The sequence below is a fragment of the Pteronotus mesoamericanus genome, unplaced genomic scaffold, assembly GCF_021234165.1.
Source record: "Pteronotus mesoamericanus isolate MK-2021 breed Mesoamerican mustached bat unplaced genomic scaffold, CSHL_Meso_final contig_347, whole genome shotgun sequence".
Lineage (NCBI taxonomy): Eukaryota > Metazoa > Chordata > Mammalia > Chiroptera > Mormoopidae > Pteronotus > Pteronotus mesoamericanus.
Window position 1 is genome coordinate 16,990,194 of NW_026555137.1, and position 26,467 is coordinate 17,016,660.

Consider the following 26,467-nt stretch of genomic DNA (forward strand, 5'->3'; position numbering starts at 1 on the left):
TAACCTGCAGTGGAAGCTAAAACGACACATGCAGGATGCGGATGTTTGGGGCCCACCACAGGGGCCGCCGAGGGCAGACGCAGCTATGCTCACGGAGAACACGTTGTCCTTCTGCACGAACACCGCGTGCTCCCCAACCGCACCTTCAGTCCGACGTGAGGGCCGCCTCGGCTGAACCCTTGTTCAATATTTCACCGAAGGCCCCCGTGGGGGAGCCTCTTCCAGACCCCTTCTTGCTTCGCCCCACTCGAACCCACCCCCACCCTCCTCAAAAGCCCCCTGGGTGCCCGTTTCTCATGAGATGAGCAACTAGGGGAACAAGAGGAAAACCAAGAACCATCCCCGTCAAGTGACGCACTTGAAAGCCCCCGTCTGACCTCAAGCCTAAGCCTCGCCACCCCATTATGGAAAGAACCCTCGGACACACGGCACTAAACGTTCTAGAATGCAGAGCATCCTGGGCTCTTTTCTCCTTTTCCTTGGGTGAGAGACACCTGCCTTCTGGTCATTTCATCGTTTATCAATACACTTCTACAAGGGCAACTAAGGGGGATGTGGAAATAAACTAAAATCGGTTAAGCCTGATATGCTTAAGCAACTCCAGCAATAAATAATAATAACAACAAATAAACAAATAATGACTGCCTGGGCGGCTGGAGTCAGCGTTAGCGATCCAGGTCGGGTTCCAACAGCGCGCGCGCCCGCATCCCTGGCAATTTCAGCCGCAGGCAGTACTAGGCGCGTCTCCCTTCTCTCTCACCCTGGGGACCCCTGCACCTGCGCCTGACTCTTCCAGGCACTGGTGTGGGAGATACAGTCACTGCCTCTCTTGTCCCCACACCTACCCAACTTCCTGTCCCTCTGGCCCTTCTGATTTCATTTTAATAACTGCAGCTGTTACCTTCTCCCACATCCCCCCTCTCAAAATTCTTTTAAAGCCCTGCTCACAGCTTCGCCAACGGAGCACCCCCACCAGGGCGCCGGGTGCTGGCGGGCGCCGCAGGAGCAGAGAATGGCCTGAGGGCCCTGTGTCCCAGGAAGGCCGCCCCGCCCATCCCCCCCCCCCAAGTGGGCTAACTCAGCCCCAGTTCCTCCCTCCCCGCTCCTGCCCCCCCAGCAGCGGAGCGGCTGCCTTCCGCGTCCAAAGGCTGAAAGAAAAATATATAACGATGCAAATCTTTTTAAAAGAACAAGCAAATCTAAATTTAATCCAACTTACCCTCGTTTCCCAGGAGAAAGGGGCAGAGTGCTCATCTTGCCAAGTTATGTCCTGAAATGAAAATTCAAGAAGAAATCTGAAATCCAAACCCAAACACCCCGTGCAAACATCCCCCGGGGCCTTGGGGGAACTAAAATTTAGGAGTAATCCCAACTCTTGGCTCGAAACAAGACTGCTGTTTTGATGCTCTGCAGAGAATGCGCTGACCTTCTCAGTCTGGCCGCAACCGACCTTTCTGGCTGAAGCTGCCAGGGATGCGCCTCCCTGGCTGGACAGACATCAGTGACCGCCGGGGAGGCCCCCAGACGGACTTAATGACAGGGATGCTGGGTAGGAAGGGAAGGGGGCTTTAGGGCTCAGCCCAACAGTGATGAGCCAAGTAGCCAGTGGAAGATGATTAGCTTTTTGAGCCTCAGTTTCCTCATCTGTCAAAGGAGAACCATTCTTCCCTTGCAGGGGATGTTGTGAAGATTAAATGGGGTAACATAAGAAAAGAACACCAGCGATGATTTGCCGCTTAATGCTGGTACATCTGAGTCCCCATCCCTCCCCTATATGCCTACCAGAGCTCTGAAAGGCACTGATCAGCAAAGTCAATGAAGGAAATGCCAATTTAACACAACTGCCTAAATATAACAAGAACTCTGACATCACCCCCCACCCCCGCCGCACTGGCGCCGAGCACAACGTGATAGAAAGAGCCCTTCTGCACAGTCTTTGAGAACTTGACCTTGGATCCAATATGTCCACTCACTGGTTGGAACGAGGACGGGGAAATGGCCTTTCGTTAGAGACCCTCCAACCCATGGCTACCTTCCTGTGCCAGCAAACCTCTCATCTGTGCCCCGCTTCTGTTTGCTCCCGGACAGGGCCCGGCCTGAGCGGGCCTGCCCAGGGCCAGCGGCCGCGTGTGGCTCCTTGACTTCGCGTAGGAAAGACCTCACAGCACAAGTCCAGGTGATTGAGAGAGTACGTGTATCAGAGCTGGGGACCGAGAAACAAGGAGGGGCTCAGCACAGAAGCAGCAGGGGGAGCCGTGGCTGGGCTGCCTCAGGGCGCTGGGGAGTCAGCGGAAAGGGGGCTTGGGGACAGGTTCAGGGGGTCGGCCTGGGACACGCTGCCGCTGCCGCTGCCCCCTGCCATCGAGCTTAGGAGACACGGTCTGTGGGGAAAGACGGGGGGAGTGGGGGGAGAAGGGAAAGGGAACAGCGGGGGCTGCTCCCAGAGGGAGGGCGCGTGGGCACTGGGCCCTCTGTCTTGAGGCTCTTCTCTCTCATGCGGGCGGGATCTCAGGGGCAGTCTCAGCAGAATATTCTTCAGGTCCCCACCTGTGCCCTCTCAGGTCACGGTCTCCCCGGGTGGCGCAGAGCCAGGGCAGGGGGTCTTCAGTCCTTGCAGCTGGTCCCGGGTCGCCCACCTGGTTCTGCCGCTTTTCTGGGCCCGGATGTCATCTCCAGGGAGGAAAGGCCGCGGAGGAGAGGTTGCCCTGGGGCGAGGCCCTCGTTCTCCCAGTTCTGCCTCTGCCGGGCCCTGGCCCGGGTGACCGTCCACCCAGCTGTAGTGGCCCGGCCGCTGTGTTTGGCGCTGTGTCCCTAAGCTACTTGTGAAGGAATTTTTCTAGCTACTCATACTGGGGATCAGAGTTTCTACACCAAAACATTGGGGACATATTGGGTGATACAGGTTAAACTGGGATAAAATTTTTTAGGTTGAGCCTGTCCTCCCGTAAGTCACCCCAGGTGAATCGTCGTCTTCTTCCCCCGGGGCACCCCTGCCCGACAGCTGGTTCACTGGCTCCCCCCGCCCGGGGCGAACTGGTCCTGCCCGCACGCCTCCTCCCGTCCCCGCCTGACCCAGCCCCTCGCGCCTGCTGCACGTCTGCCCTCACACAGGCCGTCAGACAAAACTTCCAAAATGAGAGGGAGCCTGGGGTCACTCACTGCCCGCCCGCTTGGAATTTCAGTTAAACACAAGTTATTTTCAATTTATAAACCCTGTCCCTCCAAAAATGGAAATGCACTGCCTGGAGGAATGTGAGTTAACAAGCCTTTGTGACCAGGAGTCTCCCAGCAGGGGCTGTGGGCTCGGCATCCTATCCCTGTGCGCGTGTGTGTGTGTGTGTGTGTGTGTGTGTGTATGAGAGAGAGAGAGAGAGAGAGAGAGAGAGAGATGGGGTGGGGGAGGGGTGTAGCTGAGCTAAATGACCTGAAGGTCCCTACACTTCCATGATCTCAGGACCCCGTAAGGTCCTCTCAGAAGTAGTAAAACAAGATGGACTTTGTTTTCGGATGGGAAAGATAAAGGCAGCCGGTGGAATGTGAATCATTTAATCTAGATTTGGACCTGTCCAAGAAAGTAAAGGGATTTCAACAAGCAAGTATGCTCGTGTCTGGAGGTGGGACAGCGCAGTGGCCACCTCAGGGGACAGAGGAAGTGTGTGGGCAGGGGAGGGAGCAGGACCACTGACCAACGGCAGGGCACACTGGGACGGGACCCCCCTCATCATGCGATATGACCTCTTTTTTAAATATTAATTAGGCAGCTTGAGTCCCTTCGAAACCTGCAACGATTAATATAAGGTTTTTGGTTTGGGAAGGCGAACGAGTTCAAGACTCAAAGCCACACAGACCCAGCCCGGAACGTGGTGGGCCAGCAACCTCCAGTGGTCACACGCCCCAGGAGGGGACGTTCCGAGGGCGTCAGAGCCGAGCGGGGGTCACTTTGTGATTTCTCCCCAATGTGGTGTCAAGTCAATAGTCTTTTGTTTGCTCCGGTGAGAAACTGAGTCAAGGGGCAAATTCCTTAGATGTCTGCAATCCTGGGCTCATAAAAAATAATAAAGCGCTTAAGAAAAACAAACACGCCAAAGAAAAATGTGACTGAGGCTCTAACGTGCGGCACTGGCCGCACACCCCAGCCACGGAAAGCGCCGGCGGCGAGAACAGGCTCCCCAGGTCGTGGGTTGCAAATCAGCATCGGAACGGCAAAGTGGAAGCAGGCGTACAGGCACACACACAGCTCTCCTGATCCCACAATGACCAGCAGGCAAAGAGCGCATGGCCAGGCACGCACTTGTGGACGGTCCCGTGCGCCTCCTGCGGCACTGTCTGGAAGGCTCCCCCGCCTGCCTCATAGTGCCCAAGGCCTGAAACTAAGCCCCAAAACTCATGTGCCACCGAGGCCACAGGACAGCCGGGCAGCCTTCATCCGGGCCAAGGGCTGTCCGCTCCGCAAGGGACATCCAGCCCAGAGACAACACTGACTCCCTCTGGAAACGATTCCTGCTCTGCAGCACGGCCTGGGACAAAAAGCAGAAAGGAAGGCACAGAGGGCCGCAGGGCACACAGATCCACGCAGCCATCAGAGGCTGGGGCACACGTGGAGGCTCTGGGGGTCCCTGTGGAACTCCAAGGGCTCACGATGGACACACACCAAGGGCCTTTCCTAACAGTCCAGAGGCCTGGGCTTTTGTTCTTGTCTGGGGCGTGTTCACCCAACACAATGTCACCGCCTAAGAGAAACAGTATTAAAAAAAAAAACATATACATTCCCTGCCTATAGTCCCAGAATGTGTATTCACAGGAAAGCTCTAGCATTTATTACTTGACCACTCAGAAAAACAGATCCCGGGGAGCTGTGAGGGCCCAGTTTTCCTTTCAGAGGCTGCAACCGGCCGCGGCTGAAGCAGGCTCCATCCCAGACCATCAGTGACTGTGACCTGGTTGGCAATGTACTTAACGTACACATAAAAATGGCTGGAACGGTGCATTTTGTTCTATATATTTTACCACACCAAAAAAATCTGAAAAGGCTCTATACTGTATGATTCCAACTCTATCGCCTTCTGAAAAAGGCAAAATTATGGCGTCCGCAGAAAGCCCAGCGGTTGCCAGGGGTTAAAGGGAGGGAGGGGCATCTTAGGGCCGTGAAATGCTCTGTCATGCTATAATCTTAGCTACTTCTCTCAAAACCCATAGAACGTTCACCACCAAGAGGAAACTCTATGTCAACTGCAGACTCCGGGCCATAATGCTGCGTCAGTGCAGGCTGGCGCACCGCGACAAGCCCGCCGCTCTGCTGGGGAAGCTGACCGCGGGGGCGTTGTGCCCGTGCGGGAATTGGGGGCAGGCGCGTGTTCTCCCAGGGGTGTCCAACCTGCAACCCGCGCGCCACATGCAGCCCAACACAAAATCGTACATTTACTTAAAACGCTATGAGATTTTTTTGTGACTCTGTGTCGCAGTGTATTTCCTGTGTGACCCAAGGCAACTCTTCTTTCAGTGTGGCCCACAGAAGCCAAAAGGTTGGACACCTGCTTTCTCCTCAGTTTTGCTGAGAACCTAAAACTGCTCTAAAACATAAAACGTATTTTCAAAAAAAGTGTGTGTTCCCGGGAATAAAGCCCACAGAGATAATAAATAGCCAACGGTCATCATTTCCTAACCAGCACATTTTGTGGTGACCTGTGCTCTGGAGGTCAGTGGCATCTGCTGCTCCTGCAGGGCGGACGGCCCATCGGTGACACTGCAGGGCGCTGGCCGCACCTCCGGGTGCCTTGGTCTCAGTGCATCCCCTGGGGGCTTGGATCCAGCAAGCGCCGCACTGCAGGCCGCTCCGGCCCCCCCGCCCCCCTACTTTGGCTGCAGCGCATTCACCGCAGTCTACATTAAATGTAATTTCTGCAATTCAATTTTTAAAACATGTTGATAATTTTGCTTTTGAAATTATTTGGTTACAAGTAACTCCTCTACAGTTGGCTAAGCTATGTCTGTAAAAGTCATGACTTGACGATACCAAAAGCATCCTAAAAAGAGAAACTCTGGACTGAAAATTCCTTTCAAATGGGGTGACGTTTTATACATATTCACTCTGCCTTTCAATGAGCTGGATTAGACACTCCTGCACATTTCGTCCTCCGTGACTTCCTTTCCACTTGCAGGGCCCGCGCCCTTCACTGCTGCGTGCGGAACAGACGCTGCGCCTGTGGGAGGTTCTGTGCGCGCAGGGGTCCCCTGCCGGCCCTCGCAGGTCGGCCTGAGGAAGACAGTGGGGAGCGTGGGCTTTCTGAAGTCCCCGTGGGCTCCCCCGCCCCGAGCCAGGCCCTACTGTTCACAGGCAGTAGACAGGAAGCAGCCCCTCTTCCGGAACATTCAAAGAATGGCTTCTGCGGCCGCTGCCAGCCCCATAAAGTAATGTCTGCACTCCGGGTCTCTCCGAAGGGCAGGCTGGGCACCGTCTGAATCCTCAGCCTGACTGGGGATGCCCTCTCCACGACACGCCCACCACAGGTATCGATGGGAATGACCCCCTTCCCGGGACCTCACTGGACCTGGGTTCACACTGGAACTGTCCACACACACCAGACTCAAGACCCTCGGGAAAGGGCCCTGGCCTAGCAGCTCCCAGGCCTGGCCGCACATCAGCGCCCCCCAGGGCCGCTATCTCAATAGGCAGAATGTGCGGGTCCCATCTGACTTGGCTTCGCAGAGCCAACATCTCCCGAGGTAACTCCCGTGCAGCCGCTCCCCTGCGCGGCTTACCCAGTTCAGTCCTTCACAGGACACCCGACGCCCCCTTCACGTCGGGACCCCCGGCCACACCCCGTCAGAGGTGCCCTCAGTCAATACTACCAGGTGGCCCTCACCATCCCCAAAGAGGGACGTCTCTTCCACCAGCCCCGGTGCAGGCTGCTCGCAAGGGACGCCCAAGTGTTCTGGGCGGCTCGCACACCCTGCTTCGCAGCAGGCGAAATCCCGGCTGTACCCATTAGTATAGGCCACGCCGCAAGTGAACCGTCTCCGAGCGCGCTGCCAGGCTCCAGCACAACGAGACCACAGTTAAAGATTAAAGAAGAACTGCAACAACTGCCCTCCTGATAACACTGCTGCTGGACAATGTAGCAGATGTCGCCATACACAGCACTCCTATCCGCCAGTCTCAGAATACGGTGCTCTGTCTGTGAAATCTCACCTCCTACCAGGAGGGCCGGGTTTCCTCCAAAAGTCGGAATCCCAAGCATGAGATACATTAGATTTTTCCGGAGTGATTCAGAAACAGCATCAGGATCCTGGAACACTGAAAGATGCTCACTGGAACTATAAATTGTCACTGTGCTCCTGTTTCTGGTTGACAGATGGTAGCATCTTGGCTTCAAGGCAAGGATTTCAACTGTGAAATACTATAAGCTGGAGAAATGAGACAAAGGCCCGGCCTGCAGGAATGGGCCGCCCTCCCCAGCGTTGCCGACGGCGTCATCTCCGAGTGGCGTCAGTGGCCTGGGCCTCGTGGCACATCCTGCATGGAGCACATTCTTCCCGGGGGGCTGTGGAGTGTCGGTCTGCACCTCAAAGCATATTAAAAATGGGCGAGGCAATCATATTCCTTGGTGTTTAGTCAAATGAGGTGAAAACTTGTGTCCGCACCAAAAACCTGCACACTGATGTTTGTAGCAGCTTTATTCGTGATTGCCAAAACGTGGGGACAACCGATATTCTTTGGGACGTGAATGGGTAAATTGTGGTACATCAGACAATGGACTATTATTCTTCGCTAAAAAGAAATGAGCCATCAAGCCATGAAAAGAGATGGAGGAGCCTTAAGTGCACATTACTAAGTGAAAGAAGCCGGTCTGAAAAGGCTACATCCTGTGTGGTTGCAACGATATGATGTTCTGGGAAAGGCAAAGCCATGGAGAGAGTAAAAAGATCCGTGGTTGCCAGGAGTCCGGGGGAGGGGAGATGACCAGGCAGAGCACAGGGCGTGTAGGACAGAGAAATACTCAGTGTGACACTGCCAGGGTGGACACATGTCATTACACACTTGCGCAGACCCACAGAATGCACCTCCCCAAGATGAGCCCTGATGTAAACCGGGGACTCGGGCAATGATGAGGGCTCCGTGCGGTGCATCGATTGTAACGAACGGGTCCCTCTGGTGGGGGTGCGGGTAGTGGGGTGCGGCTGTGCCTGTCCCCATGGACGGGGTGTCTGGGAACTCTCTACTTCCTGCTCAATTGTGCTGTGAACCTAAAACTGCTCTATAAAAATAGTCTATTAAAAAAGAAGGAGGGGTGAGTGAGGAAGAAGAATCATTAAAATACGCTTTTTTTTTTTTTTTTACCACTGCTTACTCTTAGAGACTAATAATACTGTTTACATATTGATGGAATCGATGGTTTTCCCTCTGACTTGCAATATTTTTAACTGCTGCTAAGAGGGCTTCCGGAAGTAGACCGCAGACCCACGCTTCTAACAACAGAAGCGGCTACGACAGGACCGCCGGGCAGCCTCCACCGGGAACCAGGTGCCGAACCCAGGCCTGCCCAGACCACAGCAGAAGCAAAACACGAGGACACTGTGGAAATGAACGGGAAAATGAGTAGGAAGTGTCAACAGGTCTGGTCTTCATTTATTTTTTCTGGTACTAAAGGAATCTCTTGCTTAGAGTACCAAAGGGACTCCTGGTCCATTAAATGGTGACTCCAGCCCAGCCAACGGGCTTTCGGCTCTGTCCCCTCCCCCGCTGCAGGACAGTAAACTAGCCCTGTAATTTCCCTGCCCAGCCGGCTCTCTGGCAGCCACAGCAGCGGGGAGGGGACAGAGCCCGCTGCAGCCCGCGCTCCCAGGGCGCAGCTGTTCGGCACGTTTCTCCCGGGAGCCCCGCGGTGCAGGACACCTGCCAGGGGCCACTCTGGGCAGAGACCCGTCGGTCTGGAGGGCAGCGCATGGGATCAGGGCAGCCTCCCCCTCGTGGCCTGTGCCAACGGACTGGGACTCCGGCCAAGCTCCCAACCCCTGCCCAGCGCCAGCTGCAGGGACACGGAAAGCCACATCCACCCTGTCATCTTTTCTAAAAAACACACAAATCGGCCAGACAGAGGTGCAACCACAATTATACAGTCCACATTCCTAAAAAAAAAAACCCAAGTCCAGAATACTGAGAAGTAACTCGAATTTCCCTTCTGCGTCTCCACCAGAGGCTGAAAAAAGAGAGGCCAAGCTGCCGAGGGCAAAGGAGAGAGGAGGCCTCACAGGTTACAGGTCCTGTATCGGGAAGCCACAGGCCTGCCAATCTCAGATGGTACGAAGATGTAATGATGGAGGAAGGTTCTGGAAGGATGCTGCTTCTGTGTTGTCTGAGATTTTTCACAGGAAGATCCAGGAACGTCATTTTAGGCATTTCCTATTAACTTAATGAGTGCATTTCCAAAAGCTCACGTCTAGGCTGGCCAGCCTGGGCCCTAGGGAGAGAGGGCAAGGCAGGCCCTCGCAAGTGGCCGGAGGGCACCACGTGGGCAGCGGGAGGGCTAGCTGGGCCGGGGTACTCCGCACCGACCGCCCACGCCTGGCCCGGGCAGCAGGGGCCTTCAGAGTCCTGCGGATGGAAGAGAGGCTGCAGGCGGTACAGGGGAGGCAGGGGGGACGGGACTCGGCCCCTGAAAAGGACATGAAGCCCAAGGGGGTAAGAAAGCAGCCAGGGAGCCCCCACGTTCCTGCGGAGGGGGTCCCAGGGAACACTTCCGACAGCGGCTGCTCAGGCTCCGCCGGCGAAGAGGAGGGGGCGGAGCTCTGGAGCCTCGATGCCGCGTTTCACGCAAAATCAGATCAGAGTCCCCGCCCCACCCCCCATCCAGACCCACCTGCACGACAGAAAGCTCAGAGGAGGCAAGTCGGTCCACGAGAAGCATACACGCCAACTGCCCGAATTTCCAGGGTCGCCGGCTTATGGCCCGTGGGGGACTGAGAACGTGGCCAGAGCTCAGAACCCGGTAACTAACTCTCAACAGATCCTGCGGCAAGGAGTTGGGAGGGGAGGCGAGTGGGGGAGGGTGGCAGGGAGCAGAGAGAGACACATTCCTAGAAATTCAGGGTTGTTTTTTTTTTTTTTCCTCCCTACCTGATCACACAAAGCAGCAGAAGAGACTGGGATATTCTCTCGACCCTTTTAAAATGTAAACTCTCTAAGTGAGCCATGTCCGAAACTTTCCCGCTGGAGAAAGATCCCAGACCGGGGAAGCCAAGGCCAGGACAGGCGGCTGAAAGCATCTATTTGCACACACGCCTTCCTGTGCTACCAGACACCTGACCAAGGTCTGCGTCTGCGCCCAGGCAGGCCCGCGAGCTGAGAAACCCCGGAGCCGCTCCCTCCTCAGGGGGACAGCCACCCCTCGGAGGGCCATGCTCCGCGGGTGCGGCTCCAGCTGCGACTCCTCTTTTGCTGAGACAGGCCCCCCGAGGGCGGCAGTGCCAGGTGCCCTGCACAGCAGAGACAATGGGGGCAGGAAGAGCTGGTGGCCTTGTCCGGAAGCTGTAGTGAGATCCTACGTTCCTGTGGGGGATTTTTAAGGGAGCTAGTGAAGATTACGGGAAGGCTAAGCGCCCCTAAGCCAGAATGCCTCTAATTTCTACTCTAATCTGCTTTGAGAAACATTCGCTCAGTTGATTCCCAAGGATGTAAGAACTGAAAGACCGACAGGTCCCCCCATGGCTTCAGAGCTCCATGGCGGCCGGCCTCCCTCTGCACCCAGCCAGCAGCAGTCCAGCAACGGCGGTCTGGGCCCTGGTCTTCTCCCTCTGCAACGGCGAGGCAAACACCGGCCCTCAGACGCACCTGTCAGGCGCAGGGTGGTACCACCACAGGGCAACCGCTACATGTGAACCGAGCCCTGACCACACGCTCCGCCCCCAAGGGCTATGACCAGCAACATGCGATCAATTTACACTGTTGGTCCTGCAATACCTGACGATGACGGGGGCATGGTCACATTGGGAGGCTGTATTTGCACAGCCTCACTTCAAATGCTGCCGGGTGAAACAGTCCTGTTACTGGTGATGGGGGAGGGGAACGTTCAAAGAAACGCGCACCCTCTGGCTGCGAATCCGGAGGCAGGCCACCAGACAAGCCCAGGCTCCAACGACATGCCCCGAGGCACATCCCCCCAGCCGCCAGGGCAGAGCTGCTTTTCGCAGAGCCAGCTCCAGGCTGAGCAACAGCAGGAATTTATTTATTCCACGACAGTCGGTGTTTTTCACAAGGGGAAATGGAGAGATGAGCTAGTAATATTAATATTCTCACCATCCGCAGCCACAACCATTTTTCAAGCCCTCAGGCCCTTCACATACATTATCTCTTCTACTCAATGTTATTCCCACTGTAGAGGTGAGAAAACTGAAGCTCAGCGAGGTTAGTGATTTACCGCCATCAAAATGCTGGTGGTAGGTGGGGAATTCGAGCCCGAGTGGCCACAAAGCCCGGGCTCGCGCTCCTACAGCCTTGGGAAGGCCCTGGGAACCCAGCACGCCGCGCGGTCTTCCATCTGACACTCACAAGGCCCATCCCTGCTTGTCATCTAAGGTCAGGCACTGGCGAGAGCAAGAGCCATGGCTCACCTGGAGCACCCATCCGAGGTCCGTCTGAGGGTGTCAGGGCGGTCCCGCCGGCAGGGGACCGGAGGGCCCTGGGGAGCACTCCCCACTCTGTGGTTGGCTGGGGGGGGCCCTGGGACCACATCAGAAGGCAGATCAAGTGGGAAGAAGGGCAGAGTGCCCTAGTCAATCTGATACAGGGTCCTCTTGGACAAACTTGGGGCCACCCAGGGATCACCCCCGACCTTGTCCGTATCCATCACCTTTTCGGCCCGGGGATCAGTTCCCCTCTGGGGATGGTCCTCCTCTCGGGCATGAGACCATCAACACCACTTTGGCACCCACTTTTCGCCAAGTCCAAGGGATGCATTTTAAACGCCCTAGTGCCAAGAATCCCCACAGCCAGTACAGGCAATACAGCCCCGACAGCGTTCCATGCACGTCTCCCCAAATTCAGTGTCTCTGCCTCTCTGCATCTGCGTGAGGCTGGGCAGAGGCCCTGGAAGCGTGCTCGCAGCCCGTCGGGCAACGCTGAGACCAATTCTGAAACACAGGGCTCATTTGGTCTGGAAAGGTTTGCAGGACCCACAGAAAACAGTTCGGTTTGCTTTTAAATCGCACTGGATACACAAATTCACAAACAGCTCAGTCTGGCACCTGGTGAAGGAATGAAGAGCACTAAATGAACCCTGGCCGGGGAGCTCAGTGGGTGAGAGCATCATCCTGATACACCAAGGTAGTGGGTTCGATCCCCAGGCATGGCACCTACAAGAAGCAACCAATGAGTGCATGAGTAAGTGGAATGATAAACCAATGTTTCTCTCTTTCTTTCTCTACCCCTTCCTCTCTCTCTCTCTCTCTCTCTCAAATCCATTAAAAAACAAAACAAAACAAAAAAGGAGTACTAAATGAACTTGGCCACATCTTCCTTATCAGTGTCAGTGGGCCCATATGTGGCAGGGGGCTTTTTGATGCCGAGCAGGCCTGTGAGGGTTCTTAGCCAGATACCAAACCAAGGCAAGCTGCCGGCCGCTCACCAGCATTTGTAAGTGCAGTCCTTAGAGGTTTATTTCCTCTCCTCTTTATTTCTCCATGACTTTTCCAAACAGGGGCTGCCTGCATTCCCGGCACCCAAATCTGAGCACCAGCCCGGCAAACATCTTTCTTCTTTAAAGGTTTTATTTATTTATTTTTAGAGAGAGGGAAAGGGAGGGAGAGAAAGAGAAACGTCAAGCGGTTGCCTCTCGTTCGTGCCCCACGCGGGGACCAAACCCACAAGCCGGAACTGAACCAGCGGCCATTCGCTCGGTGAGACAACACCCAAGCGAGTCACACGGGCCAGGACACCCTGTATCTTCAGGGAGATGCGTATTTTCACACTGAAAGTGTTTCGTCTCTAGGAATACATTTTAAACCTATACGGTCATCGCGCGAGGTTACTACACCCTTTTCCTCCTGGCAAAGCCTTCAGAGTGTAAAGTCTAATGGAGACTTCTTTTAATTCTGTCAGAATAAATCACTACTGGAAGCCTATTTCTGTCCTTCACACTTCCCTCCCGTCAGTGTGGGTTTATGACCAGAAATCAGATTTAAGCCTCATTCTTCCCTAGAATTCCTTCCACAGTCCAAACTTCCTTGGAAAAACTCCAAGCTCAGTCCCTCCTCCCTGCAACCTCACAGCCTCAATTAAGAGAGGGAGGATCTCATTTGTGTACTTCTAGCTCCTTCTGACTTTGCCCCTCCTGGCAAAAGTCGCGTTTGAAAAGCCAAGTAAGAACCGAGCAAAATCTAATGACACCAAGCAGGTTTTAGTTAAATATATTTCCAAGGGAAAGAGCAAGTTATATGACCACGTCTTGCTGGAGCTCACTGAAACTTACCTCTTATGTCTTTCGGTGGGAAAACGAGCCACCCCACGCCCCTCAAAACAAAGCTTGTACATCATGCTCACTCAGGAAACGTCTTCGGCGCTGGGTGTCGCCTCCTTATCTTGGAAGACACCTCTTCCTTCTTGTTATCTTGCTTGGCAATTTCACAGTCCCCACACAGCTCACAATTAATACATATAATTTCCTGAGCGCAGGCATAGGGTGGATATTATGAGCCCGGGTCTGCACCGCGGGGACTGAGCGAACCTCTAAGGGGTTAAGTCACCCACGGCCACACGCTAAGTGGCAGAGTGGGTTAGAACCCACTTGGCTTAAAATTCCTGCTCTTTCCACTTTGGCCTGCCTCGCTTAAGAGCAGCTGCCTTCGGCTCTGGGCGGTCTGTGGATTTGGCGCGGCGCGGCGGAGCGGGACTCCTCCTCTCGGTGACTCTCGCCAACTCCCGGGAACCCCCCACCCCGACCTTCGGCTCCGGGACACCCCCTTCCATTCCTGCGCCCTCCCCTCTTCAGCCCCCGCTACACTACCACGACCGGAGGGGCGGCTCCACGCAGACAGGTGCCAGCCCGGCCCGGGAGCCTCCGGGCATGGGGAGGGGCGAGGGTCCCGGCCCGGCCCGCGCCTACCTCGTCCCCGAAGCGCACCACCTTCTGGCCCGTGGGCCCGCGCAGGCCAGGAAAGCGCGCGAGCTCCTCGGGGTCCCCGGGGTCGCGTGGTGCCGGGGCGCCCGGCCCCACCAGGCACCGGTCGATGATCTCGTCCTGCTGCGCGGGCGGCAGCCGCGCCCACTCGGGCCCGTACTTCTCGCGGATCTTCTCCTTGTCCTGCATGATCTTCCTGGCCATGGGGCTCAGCGACGAGAAGTAGGTGAAGCGTTTACGCTCCCGGTCGTCCAGAGGCCGGTTCCCGCTCATGACGACCGAGCGCGAGGCTGCGATCGCCGCCGCCATGGACGCCATGCCCGGCTGGCCCGCCGCTCCCCGCCGGCCCCTCCCCGCGCCCCCCGCCCCCGCAGCCCCAAGCACCGCCCCGCCGCCGCCCCTCCCTCGCTCCGCCCCGACCCCACCCCGAGAAGCGTCCCGGGAGCCCCGCCCCCCCGCGTCCTCCTCCCCTGTGAGTCTGTCCTCCGCGCCCTCGGTGCCCTAGGATCCCGTCCTCTCTGCGCCCCATCCCCGGGACCTCTCCCTCCGCGACCCGTACCCCAGCCTCCCGCACCCCTACGCCCGAGAACCCCGCCTCCAGCGCCCCCACCCCCGGGAATCCCGCCCCCCGTGCCCGCCCACCCCTGGGAACCCCACCTCCCGCTCCCCGCACCCCACGCCTCCATCTGCCCCACCCACCGCCTCCCGCACCGCCGGGCGCCCCGCCCACTGCCTCTCTCGCCACCTACACCCCCCCCCCACGCCGCCCGGCCGTCGTCGGGATCCGCCCTCTTGGGTTCCCTCGGTGCCTTCACTTCTCGAGGCTGCGCTTGGCCAACTCAGGAGGTGGCTGGCGCGTCCCCAAGTCCGCGCCCGGCGGTCTGACCGGATTGCTGGTGGTGACCGCCATGGCGCCACGTGGTCACTGGTTTGACAAAGGAAACTCTTTCTCGCGCTGATGTGCCTGCGAAAGCCGGGCCTCCCCGGATCGAGCCACCCGCCGCCCAGGCCCCTCCTGCCCCTTCCCTCGTTGAGCCATCTGCTTCCTTTCTCTGAGCCGTCCCGACACCGGGCCAGCGGCCTGGCGCCGCGAGCTGGCGGAGGAAGTGTGGGCACGGGGCCGAGGGGGTGACCTGGGGTGCCTGAGCTCGAGTCAGGGGCATGAAAAGAAATTAGTTCTCGCTCCTAAAGAGACAGGAGAAAAGTGAAATACCCAGCAGCTCCAAATGCCGACCGTGGAGAAGGCGGTGCAGAAGCACTGGGTCGCGCACCTGCACGGCGCTTTGCGAACGCAGGTGAAGAGGTTGTCCCCAAGACGCCGCGTGGCCTTTCCTTGAAGTGACACAAATGAAGTGACAAGACTTATTTTGGAATCTCAGAAATCAGGAGAACTCTCAGCAGCTAGATGTTTGCAAAACAAAGTGAAGAGAGGCGCCAGGTTTTCATAGGCAGAGCTAAGGGACATTCCTGTAACAGTTGGGGGCCAGATTGGTCATTTGAAGCGTGCCCCAAATCACAAAAATTAAAACTATACCCACCCTTTATCCGCTTTACCATCTGGCAGATCTGAACAAGAATGTAACAGGTCTCGGAGGAGAATTAAGTATCCTCTCTTCAAACAAAAACACTTGGATCGTTCTGAACACATTTGTAGAAATAACTTGCGAAGTTCTGTTTTAAATGTGGAATGGTCTTATCTTCTGGCCCAGAGAGTCTAAGAAAATATTTGTGGAACGCCATGAATGCAACAAGCTCCATAATAAGGGACATTGCTATCAACAGGGTTATCAGCATGATACATTGAAGGAGTGGGAAAAGCCACCAGATTAAAAAAAGTCTGGATTGCACAGTATGCGAAGAACTATGTGTGAAGCCACGGAGTGAGAAAGGCTTTGGGGTGTTATTTTTCTCTGTTTAAGTCGCCCCACAGGTCCGGTACACGATCCTAGAGTCCCACGGATTCCTGCCTCCCAGTCTGTGTTTAGTAGTGAGTGATATTTAAACATGTGTTCTTGAAATGTAATTAATATCTTTGAACTTGCTTTGATATGCACAAATGAAAGGTCCTGTGCTATTGGAAACTGGTCCCATGTGGTTTTTAAAGCAGTTGCAAGAGAAACAAGTGTTGCTTTTCAAAAAACACAACCCAATTAAGTTTTTCAGATCAAATATAATTTATTGCCAGAGAACTCGTAATATTAAATGTGATATGACATAATTCAAGGACATCAGCTGAAGTATGTAAAGTCCATGACCTGGAAGATAAGGGGTAACTAAAAGAAAATTACTTCCAGATTTTTAAGAAACTCAGGGAATTACATGGCTCTGACAGATAACTTGGCTGAAATTGGGGGGAAAATGAATATACATATTTGTGCACTCCAGGGAAGAAATAAAAATATACAAATTCCAAATCTATAACAAGGTAGAAGAACAGGACGACTCTAGTTAGAATTGTAAAAATGAGTGTGAACAGAGCCACTTGAAAATATAGTCGGAGCTGCCGCCCAGAGGGACTGTGCAGCACATTCTAGTCCTCGAACCTTTGAATGGTAAAACTGGACCGAGTAACTTTGCAGCATTTACCCCTAACAACTGTTTGCAAAGGAAACAAGAAAGAAGATATCGCGATTACCAGACTGAAAATGAAAACCATGCTTTGGAATTATCGCCATTCTTTTTAGCTTATCTGCATCAATAGAAATGCCTTTCCTCTATTGATGTAACCGTTTCCCTTCCCTTTCTCAGAAATCCCCCTGGCCTTGGTCTCCCGACTGGACCACTATTTTGGGTTTCCGCCTGAATCAGTGCTGCCCAAATAGCTATTCTTTTGGACCTCAAAAAAAAAAAAAAAATGCTGTTACCTCCCACTCTGGCCTTCTAGTTCCTTCCTAAGCAAGAATTCGGATGGAGTTAGTCTACTGTGTCCTTCTCTTTGGATTTGATTTAGCCAGTGGGCTCCATTCACAAAATGGAGAGACTAGCACGCGATCCCTGACCCTCTGAAATGCTTTAATACCTTGTAGGGGGTCCGAAACCCATTCCTGTATCCGCCAACATTCCATGGAGGCATTTGCTGCTTCCCATTGAGCCCTCCGGGAAGGAGGAAAGGCGTGAGGCCGAGAGAACATGGGGTTATTTTCACTAGATACCTTGGTGATGGGCGATTGGTATTCCATGCCAGGTCAGCTCTTCCAGAAGGAGGTGCTGGTTCCTGAAATGCGTTTCTGAGGAATTACGGAGGGGCCGCAACAGGTGCTTTAGGCGAGGACTACACTGTGCCTGGTGTCTTCAGCTGTGAGTTCTTCCTCTGCAAGTGCCGTTTTTCTCAGGGGTGGTCTCAAGTCCCCACCAGAACGTACCACAGCAGGAGAACCTGATGTCTTGTTCATTGCTGGGAACGAGAATGTGTGGTCCGGAGTAAGGGCTCAATGACTGCTTGTTGAATGAATTACGAATGTCACAGAATCTGCATTATTATCCCCTTCTGGCAGATAAGGAAGCTGAGGCATCAAAGGAAAAAAACTCACCTGAGATTATCCACGACCACCTGTCACAGTCTGAGATGGAATTGGATTCTAACCACCAAGGTATCTTTGCCTTTTGTTAAGTCTCTAACATTAACTTATGTGTCTGAGGTTAATCACTGGATTATTAATAATAAAGGAAGTTTATGGCTATAATTTATTAAAGCTTCCAAGTCACTCATTGGTGGGACACAGCTCTGATTTTTGCAGTATAATCACCGAAAACCCAAGATGATGACCAACCCTACATTACCTATCTGGCACCTGGGCTAACAGCTGCCACCCTAGAATCCCTCTCTCTGGCTCCGCCCCATTTTTTAAAAACCTACCGAGCCACAAACAGCAAGGCCATCCACCATGGTGGAAGGTTGCCCTGGGGCACCTCTGGAGACCTGGGGGCTGACAGATTCAACAGCTGCAGAGGGTGGGGCGCACTTGAAGTGGGGCGTTGTCACCAGGCACCTGCCCGCCCGAGGTGGGCCAAGGGGCTCACACAAGCTTCTGTCTGAGCCCCAATTTCTCCATCTTTAAGATGGGGATGACCACGCCCACATTCTACGGTGATGTGTCAAAGAGAGAGAAGTGACACCCGTGAGACGCTCAGTGCAGCCTCTCCCGCTTCACGTCCACCTGGCTCCGCGGGTGCCACGTTTCTCGTATGTGCCCACAGACAAGGCCCCTGGGTTTCTGGATGGTTCCTTAGCTGAGGACCAGGACAGGGCTCCTTGCTTCTCTTTCTGCTGCCCGTCCCGAAGGGCCTGCCACACAGCTGAATATCACGTAGACTCTCAGTACAGGTGTCTGCGGAATGAGTCTGTCTTCCCTTACAGTTTGGGAGCCTGGTCCCCCCAGGAGACACCCTGCTGACACTTTGCCAGCCGGTTGCTGAGACTAATGGTGAAATTCCAGGCGCTGTGGCAAACACGACAGCATGGAGAAGGCTGCCTCGCGGTGACAGGGCAGGGCAGTCTGCCGGTGGACAGCCGTCCTTGCCGGCTGGTCTGCTTGGATGCGGGCTAGCCCTGAGGACGATGATTCATTCCTGCATCTGTTACTGGTTATTCCAGACGCTGCCCTGCCTGTTCTCTGCTCTCCCCTCCCACGCCCTGAGAGGGGACGGGCGGCGGACGGGAGTGGGCCCGGCTTAACGCAGACCGGCCAGGGCATGATGGGGCCGGAGCCATGACGGAGACAAGGAGAAAGAACGGAAAGACAAGACGATCTTACAAATCTACCATTGGCAGGAAATGTGCTTTGAATGTTTTGAGGGGGCACGTTGGTTATTTTTCCAATTGTAGAGAGAACTTCCACTGGGACAACCATGGTGGGTCACCGGGTCCGGCCAGGTGCAAGGCACTCCTTCGTGTCCAAGGAACAGGATCATCTTCGCGCAAAGCCGCACAACCCCCAGGAGACTCAAACTGGGCCCTTCTCTCGGCTGGTACCATAGTTTGAGTAGCACAGATATCTGGCTTAGCTGCTCTGTGAAAAAGGCTAAAAGGCCTCTTGAAAACAGCGACAGAAATCTGCTACCTGCCTGAGTCTTTACATTTAGGAAAGCCTCTGAGATTTTTAGTCCTCTTAAAAAACATAAACAACTCTAGAAGCAATGGCTCATTGTTTTTTCCTTTCGTCTAAAATTTCCACCCCACAACCTCCGACCTCTGAACAGAGAAGCCCCATTTTAAGACCAGGCTCAGAGGACTTTCCCCATGAAGTCTTCATGGTCACAGGCACCTGACAGCAGGTTGGGAGACACACACGAGACGGCCTCTCTCCTTCAGGGTTTGATCCCAGGTAGCTTTGGTGTCCTGGGGAGAACAAGGCCAGTATTCTTGACATTATACATGTGTCATGGACTGCGCGTCGTGTGTCCCTAAATCCATACATTGAAGCCCTATGCCCAATGTGAAGGCATTCGGAGGGGGCGCATTTGGGACAGTGTCCTTGTGAGCAGACAGGAGACAGCTCGCCTCTTGCACTGCTCTCCGCTGCGTGAGGACACAGCTGCCTGCAAACCAGAAGTGGACCCTTGTCACACGCGAGACCTTGATCTTGAACTTCCCACTTCCCAGAATGGTGAGAAATGAATGTTTGTTGTTTAAGTCACCCAGTCTGTGGAACTATGGCTAGAGCAGCCCAAAATGGACTAAGACAACGTGGAAATGGCTTCCAATTCATACAAAATCGGTGGGGGGTGGGGGAGGGAGAATATAAGGGAGATAAAAGTGTCGGGGGAGAGGAGGATCTAACAGGATGTGGCAATGATTTACTGATTGAGAAGTGAAGGGAATTCCTCTCTCTCCTCCTCTAAACAATTTGTTCTCCGCTTCTAAACACTCCCAGATGTGGAATGTAGGTTTCTTTCCTATGTTCGTCTCTTCGGGCTGCCCCTGACATCTGTTAAACGGGCTCCTGGCTCTCCGCCTCGGGCGGGAAGGACACCGCTTTGAGATCTGCGATTGGCATCCGGCCTCCCTGGGGAGTTCAGTGGCGTCCACCGGAGCCCTGTGCTTGACGGGAGACACGAGTCTGTCCCGTGACCTCTGCCATCGGCCCAGCTCGGGGACTCGGGTAGTAAAGGCCGCCTTTGGGGGCATCTTATTCTCACTCTCCTGTCCCTGCTTGAATTCAATCCATGTCCTTGAATTGTTTTAATCTGAAATACCATCAAAATACCAAGATGCTCTAAAGAATGGAAAAAATTATGAAAAAATGGAAACAGTTGTCTGTTAGGTTTCATGGACTGAATTTCATTCTTTTAATTTGTGAAAATATTGTTTGTATCACAGATACATTAAAATTGCCAAGCGCCGTGAGTCATTCCTGCTCCCAAACGGGGAGAGATATGTTGCTGAACAATGAAAACATGAAGGACGTGCGCTAGGGCTGTGAACTTGACCCCAGTCTACCTCAAGCCACTCCCTGCAAATGGGCCTGCAGACCTCTGCCCGCTCCCCGTCCTGCACCAGCCCCCACTGGGTGTCTCCGTCAGGTTACCACGTCAGGCCCGAACTCCCTCGGGCCCTCCCCGGCCCCTCCCTCCCGCACACCACCAAGGGCTCGGATAGGTGAGTTCGTCCTCAGAGCCAGCTCTGTGCCCATCTGTCCATTTGGTTAGAAAGCCTGCCTTCCTTGTGTCCCCCTATCCAAATTCAACCGATCCTTGTAAGTTTGGTTTAAATGCCACCTGCTGACCTTCCCGGCGTCTCTTCTCTAACCTGTGGCGGCCGTAGCGCTGAGGCCACCAGCCTGGTGGGGGGCACACACAGATACTGTGACATAGGACAATGGTTAAGGGGCTCCAGCAATAGCTGAGTGACTTCACGGAGGCCGTAGAGGTCACACAGTGGCTACGTGCCCCCCGCAGACAAGCTGTCCCCTTGGAGCCTCCCTACCCACCTCCGCCCGCCCTTTCTCCCTGCTGGTCTAGCCCCTGCAGGCTCTCGCCCTCCACAACACCCGTGCGAAGGCCCTCTGGCCCCTGGGAGGACTGTGGGGCTACAACCCAGGACCGTGGAGACTCTGATCAGCCTGGTTGGGAAACATCATCAAAGAGAGACCAGAGGGGGTCAAGAAAGCTACATTTCAGAGATATTCATTATGTTCCTATATCAATAACCAATTGGTAGATGGACGCGACTATCGCACAACCTCAACATGACCCTAAACCAGAGAGAGAAAAAGCAGACGCCAAGCTTCCTGTGCATCTCCCTTCAAAAATGGAAGGATGTACCTTGTCCATGGACTGGAAGGATTACCATGTCACAATGTCCTTACCGCCTAATGCAGTCTACAAATTTAAAGCAATCCCCATTAAAATACCAAAGGCATTCTTCTCAGAATTAGAACTAATTTTTAATATAGATTTTAACCCTAAAATTGATATGGAACCACAAAAGACCCCTTTCATTTAACTATACTATGAACATTTTTCTAATTTTGTGAAATATTCTGCAACATGATTTTAATGGTGATACCGTATTCCTAAGTAAGGAGGTCATCGTTTACTCAAGCAAATCTACGTGTTGGGACTTTTATAAACGGCATAAACAAGGTCCTCAGGAAAACCCACTCACCCTGGAACCGCACCTCCCTCTCCCCCAGTGGCTGGGCCTGGTTTTGCACCTGGAACACCATCGCCCTGGGAATAGGGCGGGGCCCCTCAGAGCCCGGTACTCAGGAATCTGAAACTGGGGCTGGGACAGGGGTCAGCCAATCTCTGAGCAGCAGGGATTGAAAGGGAGACTCCTCTTCTTTCAAAACAGGACAGTGAGGGGGAGGACACAAACCACCTGGCTTCTCTACAGCCACCCCCTCGCTTCCAGTCCTTGCCCAAGGCCCGGCTGCACAAAGCAGGACAGGCCTGTGTCTTTGTAGGAAACTCCCCGTGCGCCTCAGGTAGCTTGTAGGTTTCTGCTTCTTGCCACGCGGAGGGTTTTACATAACGATGAAGGCGTAAACATTTTTAAGGCATTTGATATGTATTACAAAGCTTTCCTTCAGAAAAGTCACATCCACATTGTGAGTTTCTTGAAGTTCGATACGGAGGCTCTTTGCTGGGCAGAGCTCTTGCTAGGATGCAAGCCCACATTTAGTATAAAGAGCTACCATACGGACTGAGCAAGCACATCCATTTGCAAGGTATTAATAGAGCCTTAGCTTGCATTTACTGGGCGCGTGCTGTCCTCAGAGTTGACGTGTGCAGGCACTGGACTCGGAGTACAAGTGGAATTTTCCTTTTAGCAGGCTGAGGCGGGGGTAATTTTCCCAACTAATTTAAAACAGGACTCTTCCTGTAAACTGCAGTGATTCAAGTCCATTTGCAGAGGCGAAGACCCAGGGGTCTGCTGCTGCCTCCTCAGCTCGCTTTAGCACTAGATGTTAAACCCTCACTTCCAGGTCCGGGGCCTCTCCAGAGAAACGGAAAAGCTGAGGCAGGTTTTTCCGCAGAGCTTCTGAGCATCTGGCAGCCGCACCTAGAGTAGGGACTACAGATGTTAGTAGCCCACTGCGCACGAGCCCGCACACGCAGACCTTCCAGGACTTGCTCTTGTATCGACTTGCTGTCGTCTGGCTTCTCGTGATTCCTAACCAGCTGTTTGTTCAGTCTCTGGGTGCTCAGGCTTTACACAAGGCAAAGTAACGCAAAATACGGGGAAGAGCCCCATATATTTCATAAGGGTCTGACTGGACCATGCAATGCAGGCTGCTTCAGCACATTCCTCCTTCTTTTTTCAGTCCTCATCTGAGGATATTTTTCTTTTTAATTAAAGAGAGAGAGAGAATGAGAGAGAGAGAGAGAGAGAGAGAGAGAGAAACATTTATCAGCTGCCTCCCATACAGTCCCAAGCACGGATGGAACCCGAAACCTTCTGGTGCGCAGCGCGATGCTCTTGCTGACTGAACCACCAGCCAGGGCTCATCACATTCCTTTTAAAAGTGACACCTAGCCAGAACCACCCCATTTTACCAACGGGACCTCTCTACTGCCTGGGGTTACCAAGCGGGTGGAAGCCTTTCCCCAGGGCGTTACCACCACCTCATTTATAACGCCCCCCACCAACTTAATGGAAGGAAGCTGAGACGCGTGCCTGCCGCGTCCGTCTGCACCGGAGAAGAGAGCTCCCCGTGCTCTGCGGGGCGTCCCGTGGGGCCTCGCCACCCAGCCTGGCAGGTCCCACTGCCTGGCACCCATCACCCTGTGACCGCTCTCCTCTCCCCGACCGTTGCGACCGATTTCCTCCAGGGACAGCTCTCGGATTGGCGAAGACACAGGCTCTGGATCCGAAGCCGAGGAACAAATCCCAGCTCCACTCTGCTGGTTGTGTGATCTTAGCCACGTTTCTCGGTTTCTGCGCCTCCCTTTGCCCAGAGGTACTATAGCATTTCCCACTCCACGCGTCTCCGTCCCCCGTGAGCACTAACTGAGATGCGCCGCAGGAGTGCTGAGCGCAGTGCCGGCCAATGGCAATGCTGCGGCGCGCCCCGCTGTGGTCTTGGTTTCCTTGCCTGTCTCCTGGACTCGGCGATGGGCGGGCAGAGGCCGAGTCTGTTTCTCTTTTGCTCCCCAGCATTTAGCCCAGTGCCGGGCACCTATGGTGGGCGCCCCATAATAAACATTTGCTGCCTGGATGGCTGGGGTGAGTGAAAGAGCTAGAGACAGGCAAGTTTCTGAAGCAGAGCTCTGAGGCCCACGTTGGCCCTTTGTCTTGTGTTGCAAAGCCACTGGCAACACTGAGAAAGGAGGATGGAGAAAAAGCTCAAAGCCCTGGCTTTTCCTCATCTGTTAGGGAGACATCATGTCCCTTGTCTACTATGTGATGGCCTGAGAGCCATCTTTTTGCCACAGTCACGAATGTTTTCCCCTAGACAAAAATGACCTATATTTATGATTGAGAAAGCAGACTAGGTAGCCAACTATAAGGTTGAAGCTATCTCATCTAAAGCATAGTTCTACAGGATCTGTTGTCTAATGATGTAAATTGCAGCAGATATAGTCATAAGCAGAAGGAAATAATAGAGAAACAACATGTGTATTAAAAACATAAAGAGATGCATCGGTCATATGACCTCAAGCCTCTGGGTCAAGGTTATCTCCCGGGGGTGGCGAGGGATGCGGATGAGATTGGGGGAGAGTACGTGGAGGGTGTCCCCTGCCTGGGTGACATTTTCTTAAGCCAGGTGGGGTCATCTAAGTGTTGTGTATCATTTTTATACTCACTGCATTTCCAATATTTAATAAATCAAAAGCGGTAGCCAAAGGTCACGAAGGCAGTTCAGAAAAGAAATACAAACAGCCGATAAACACAAGACGGAGATGTTCAAGTCGGGGGTAGGGAGGGAGAGCTAGAGATAGACACGGAGATAGGGAGCGGGAGAGAGCAAAGGAGCAGGAAGAAACCCGAGACAAAGCAGATAACAGCTCCACGGACACAGGAGGCAGCGCGGCAGGGACAGCTGGCTCTCTTCTCGCTCTTGTGGAGCGACAAGCGTGCAAGGCAGTGAGTCAGAGCCACACACTTGGCCTCTAACTCCCGACAGTAAGGACAGCATAAGGAGATTAGAAAGGCTTTCCTAAGGGTGCTTCTGAGTTTCTGAGTTTTGCTTGTTTTCTCTGAAGGAGGAGAAAAAAGCAAAGTTTCGACTGTGAAATTATTTCTAGCCCTTATGCCCAACACAGTCTGGTCTTGGGGAAGCCAGGCTAGTCGGGTGTATTATTCTATTGGCCAGTTTTTCTGGGGTTGGTTCCTCTGCATCTGCTACATGGGATTTAAAACAGGGGCTCTTGGAGTTCTTCGTCAGTGTAAAAGCCTCCAAGCACATAACAGATGCACATAGAAATGAGACTCTTTTAAATTGGCTCCGATTTTTTCCTGAAAGAATCTTCTTAAATTGCCTAATTAGAGATGATTTAAGAATTTGTAGTTGGCTCACTACATAACAAAAAATTTAAAACTGGAGAAACACTGGGGAGTTTGTAGTTTCACGCTTTCATTTTCCAGGTAAGGCCAGGCCAGGGAGTTAAGTGACTTGCTCAACGGCAGGTGGCCGGGCTGGTTTTGGAACCAAGGCCTCCTGACTGGGGACTTCGCAGCCTTTCCTGGCCTTCCTCGGTTCCAGACCGGCCTGAGGATCCCCATCTATGGGGGTCTCGCAGTCCCTCTGCCAGGGAGTTGAGGACACGCATTTCCGCGTGCGGCACAAACATGTTCCAGTTTCCTCTCCTGACTGCATGCTCGACACACCTACCGCAAGACTGACCTTGGGGATAAGGCGGCCACAGTCGCTGCCCAAAAGGCATCCTGGGTGTGACTCTCCCACGCTAGCAATCATCTGCACAACAATGAATTTCTGAGTGCTGGGATTATGTAGTTAATAAAAGTGAGAGGTGTACTCCAGTATGCCAAAGCCGACGATCCTGAGGTTCACGTCACCTGGTCCAGTGTGGATTTTTATCTGCTCTTGGGTCTTCCTCAGGCAGGGCTCTCCCCTGCCCCCTCCCCCACCAGATTCCCTAGTCTGTATTGTAACGACCTAGCTTGTGTTCTCTCTCCCCGTGGACTGTGAGGGACAGTGAGCACCTTCAGGACAGGGTTTCTATCTTATTCCGTGGGACCTCCAGCATGGAGAACGCTGCTTGGCCTCTGGTAGTTGCTGCAACCAAACGATGGCTGGCAGGGTCTGGGTGACAGCACCACGGTGGCCAACTAGGAATATCAATGAACTTTCACGCTCACCAAACAAAAGGCCACTTATAATCAGGGACACTGTGCACTGCCATCTAACAGAATACCTTTGAATAAACAGGGGCCCTATTAGCAATTACAATGGGACAACAGGCATAAATTGAGACTGTTCTGAGCAGACTAGGGTGTATGGTCATCTTTCTGGTAACCTCGTTTACCTCTGGAAATTATGCTCAATAAGAAAAAAACCTATTATTTTAGTAAATGCATGAACTGAAACCACTGAGAGAGGTCTGCTGAACAAAGTAAGCACATTCTATCAAAATGTATTGGACAAGTCAGGGATCATGGGCTCAGACCGCCCATCCCCTTTTCATTGTCTCTGTAGGTTATCATGTGACTCTGCACAATTGGTGGGCCTAAGTGGTCACCTGACAGACCGTGGCCCAATCAGCGTTCTTTCCTGGAGATTCTGGGACTAGAACTAAGAGCAGTGGCCTGTCTTCAGGTACCAGACGCAGACGTAGTGCGTGTGGTGGTCCGGCATCCACCAGTGGGCGCACAGCGTGCAGACAGCGAGTGTGGCAGAAGTGCGCGACAGGGACAGCCCAGCCCCAGCATGCAGAGGGTCCAGAACAAG

At 53.8% G+C, this 26,467-nt stretch overlaps 2 protein-coding genes across 3 annotated transcripts in view; both read right to left on the bottom strand.

The window, feature by feature from the left end:
• Window positions 1-14,455, bottom strand: part of CUNH1orf198 (chromosome unknown C1orf198 homolog) — a 28,660-nt gene extending 14,205 nt beyond the window's left edge. For both annotated transcript variants that reach the window (XM_054576732.1, XM_054576731.1), the window contains exons 1-2: window positions 14,097-14,455; window positions 1,220-1,270 (exon numbers count right to left, since the gene is read on the bottom strand). In XM_054576732.1, coding sequence (XP_054432707.1) covers window positions 1,220-1,270; window positions 14,097-14,429 — 384 coding nt within the window. In that variant the 5' untranslated portion in view covers window positions 14,430-14,455. The remainder of the gene's footprint in view (window positions 1-1,219; window positions 1,271-14,096) is intronic.
• A 2,977-nt stretch (window positions 14,456-17,432) lies between these two features.
• TTC13 (tetratricopeptide repeat domain 13) overlaps window positions 17,433-26,467 on the bottom strand; it is a 76,283-nt gene continuing 67,248 nt past the window's right edge. The window contains exon 20 of the mRNA XM_054576737.1: window positions 17,433-17,505. Within this exon, the coding sequence (XP_054432712.1) occupies window positions 17,500-17,505 (6 nt within the window). The 3' untranslated portion in view covers window positions 17,433-17,499. The remainder of the gene's footprint in view (window positions 17,506-26,467) is intronic.